General features: G+C 46.7%; 1 protein-coding gene across 1 annotated transcript; it reads right to left on the bottom strand.

The window, feature by feature from the left end:
* Positions 1-935: 935 nt before the first annotated feature.
* Positions 936-2,398, bottom strand: LOC103635713 (peroxidase 29). The gene is made up of 3 exons (XM_008658098.2): positions 2,064-2,398; positions 1,597-1,960; positions 936-1,494 (listed from the first exon to the last, which is right to left on the bottom strand). The coding sequence occupies exons 1-3, from the start codon at positions 2,388-2,390 to the stop codon at positions 1,103-1,105; spliced, it is 1,083 nt and encodes a 360-aa protein (XP_008656320.1). The 5' UTR covers positions 2,391-2,398; the 3' UTR covers positions 936-1,102.
* Positions 2,399-2,648: the final 250 nt, after the last annotated feature.

The following is a 2,648-nucleotide window of genomic DNA, read 5'->3' as shown; positions in this document are numbered from 1 at the left end:
AAACTAGGTTGTATAGCTATTTTGGTGTAGAGATAGTAATACATCTAGTAAAATCGTAATTGTGCATTTAGATAAAATATTTTCTATTAGGTAAAAATTAGAGGCCTTAATTTAAGAAGTAAAATTTTAGTGTGGTTTAATTCATCATCCCTCTTAGATGTCATGGTTCCTCCACAAAAAAATCAAACCTAGGTTAAAAAAGAACAACACGAAGAAAACAACTTATAAAGAAAGCAAGTTCCCACTCCTCGGGCAGAGGAAGAGTGTGAGTGAAGTCTCTCAAGGCTAGTTTAGGAGAAAAAAATTGGAGAAGATTGAGTTGGCTAAAATCCTCTTCCTATTTAGTTTTGAATCTTGATTGTTGGCTCTACACCCACACCTACTTAACAACAAAATACACATATTTTTGTATTTTATTAAAACAAAGTCTACTTATCTTATATATTCATCTTTCTTTTAAAATAAACTAGTGTACGAAACCATTTTTATTTTAGTGGCTCGAGCTAGGAGCCGGAATCATCGAGCCTATAGCAAGCGTTAGACTATCTCTAGCAGACTCTGTATCGCACTCTCTATTTAAAACTCCACTATAAAAAATAATCTACAATGTAAAACAATACTATTTTACACGGTCGTTTAGGTGGCTAGCCGGATGGACCTTACAGCGCTGAAAATCTGGAACAGGGATCCTGAAAATTGTTTTTGCATTCGGCATTAGGACCAACCTGGATGGGCGCTAGTGTAGAACGAGGCCCATGAGGTACATTTTTTTACAAGGGCCATTACGGTTTGTGTTATCGTTAGCGGTGAATGGTGTTGAATACTAGGCCATATATTCATATAGGTACTTACCATTTATATACATTGCATTGTAAAAAAGCAGTAGTAATTGATCGACATGAATAGCAACAATTATTTATAGACGGAGAGAGTAATTCATTTTACAGGGAGCTCTTTTATTGTAACATAATTTACAGGGGACTTCGTGAAGGTAAATTAATATTATTTCAACTTATTATTCAATCCATGCCATGACAGTAGAATCACAAATTCACAATCACAATATTATCTTTCGATATACCACCAAAATAATGCTAGCAGATCAGTAGTTAACGACGTCGCATTTCTTCCTGATCTCACCCTGCTCACCGGTGAGCACGCCAAACCCAGAGAGCTTGACGAAGGCCGAGGCGAAGACCCCGAAGAAGCCCTCCCTGTCCTCAGCGAACCGCCGCACGTACCCCGCCGTGCGCGCGTAGGTGGAGGCCTCGTCGTCGACGTTGAAGAGCCCCCGGCCTGCGGCGGCGCCCCGGTAGTAGTGGGTGTCGAACCATGTCGGCGTCAGGTCGCTGGGTACAAAGACGACGGCCTCTGTGATCAGAGGCGGCATGGTCTTTGGGCACTGCAGGTGCAGCAGGGCCTCAAATGCCTTGTCGCGTCGCGCGCGACCGGTGTCTATGTTGACGCAATGGCCACCCCCCAGCGTGTGGCTCCCTGCATATGAATGGATATATATGAAGAACGATCAGACACCGTGCATGAGTAGTGACGAATGTTAGAACAATTTTTTTTATTTGGCATTGTACGAAATCAAACCTAGAATGGCGACTGTCTCCTCGACGGTCATGCCGCGGCTGGTAAAGATGTCGAGCGCGCCGTCAATCCCGAGGAAACAGGACGGAAGCTGCGCATCGGCGGCCTGCGTGCTGGTGGTCGTGGCGTCCCTCCGGCCAAGGGGCACGCTGGCGACGCGCGGGCCGCCGGTGTGCGCCACGGCCTCCCTCGCCGCCAGGACGACGATGTCGGCGCAGGAGACCCGGCCAGGGCAGGCCGCTTCCACGGCCGCCTTCACGAGCCCGACGGTGCCGACGTGCCGGATCCCGAGGTTCTTGCGTGAGCCCAGTTCCGAGGTTATGTGCCGGCGCTCGTCGGAGTTGAGCAATATGGAGCCGTCACATCCCTGCAGCCGGTTGCGCGCGCCGCACGCACACAGCAACGATCGATATATATAACACTGACATCCAAACAAGCTAGGCGTACTACGTGCGTGCGTGCGTACGTACGTGGACTTGGCAGTCGTGGAAGAGCAGGCGGAGGAGGGCGGCCGGCGAGGTGATGTCCACGGCGAAGATCGGCGCCAGGGACTTCTTGACGATGGTCTCCAGCTCCGGGCAGGACTCGGTGTAGTGGTCGTTGGAGAGGCCGCCGTAGTCACCACCAGTCGCCTTGCACACACACGGTGCTAGCACGAGCACCAATAATAACGATACATGTGCAAGAACACACACAAGAGTACCAAGCTTTTCACCACCAGACGCGCCCATCTCCTGACTCCGATCGACTACTCGAGAGGAATGATGACGTCTGGATGGAAGTGAGGAAGACAGCATATTTATAAGACATAAGCTTCTTGTATTCTCCGTGAATATATAAACCGTCTAGTCAAGGAGTTAACGTTATAAACTTTTTATATTTCAAGTGTCTTAATCAACACACTAGTACCACCAATTAATACAAAAAATTATATTTTTTTATCATTTGTATATGTGTCATAGCTCATAACATATCATTGTTTTTTGTTCTTGTCTGACTATAGAACAATTGTAAATTGGTGACTGTCCTTGTACTAACATAAATCAATTTTTGTT

Source organism: Zea mays, chromosome 8, assembly GCF_902167145.1.
Source record: "Zea mays cultivar B73 chromosome 8, Zm-B73-REFERENCE-NAM-5.0, whole genome shotgun sequence".
Lineage (NCBI taxonomy): Eukaryota > Viridiplantae > Streptophyta > Magnoliopsida > Poales > Poaceae > Zea > Zea mays.
This window is presented reverse-complemented; position numbering and strand designations above follow the sequence as displayed.

Coding starts and splice junctions, on each gene's coding strand:
- LOC103635713 (XM_008658098.2), bottom strand. CDS start 2,390: ATGCTGTCTTCCTCACTTCCATCCAGACGTCATCATTCCTCTCGAGTA. Junction 1,961..2,063: donor TCCACGACTGCCAAGTCCAC/GTACGTACGCAC, acceptor AACCGGCTGCAG/GGATGTGACGGCTCCATATT. Junction 1,495..1,596: donor GGAGACAGTCGCCATTCTAG/GTTTGATTTCGT, acceptor ATTCATATGCAG/GGAGCCACACGCTGGGGGGT.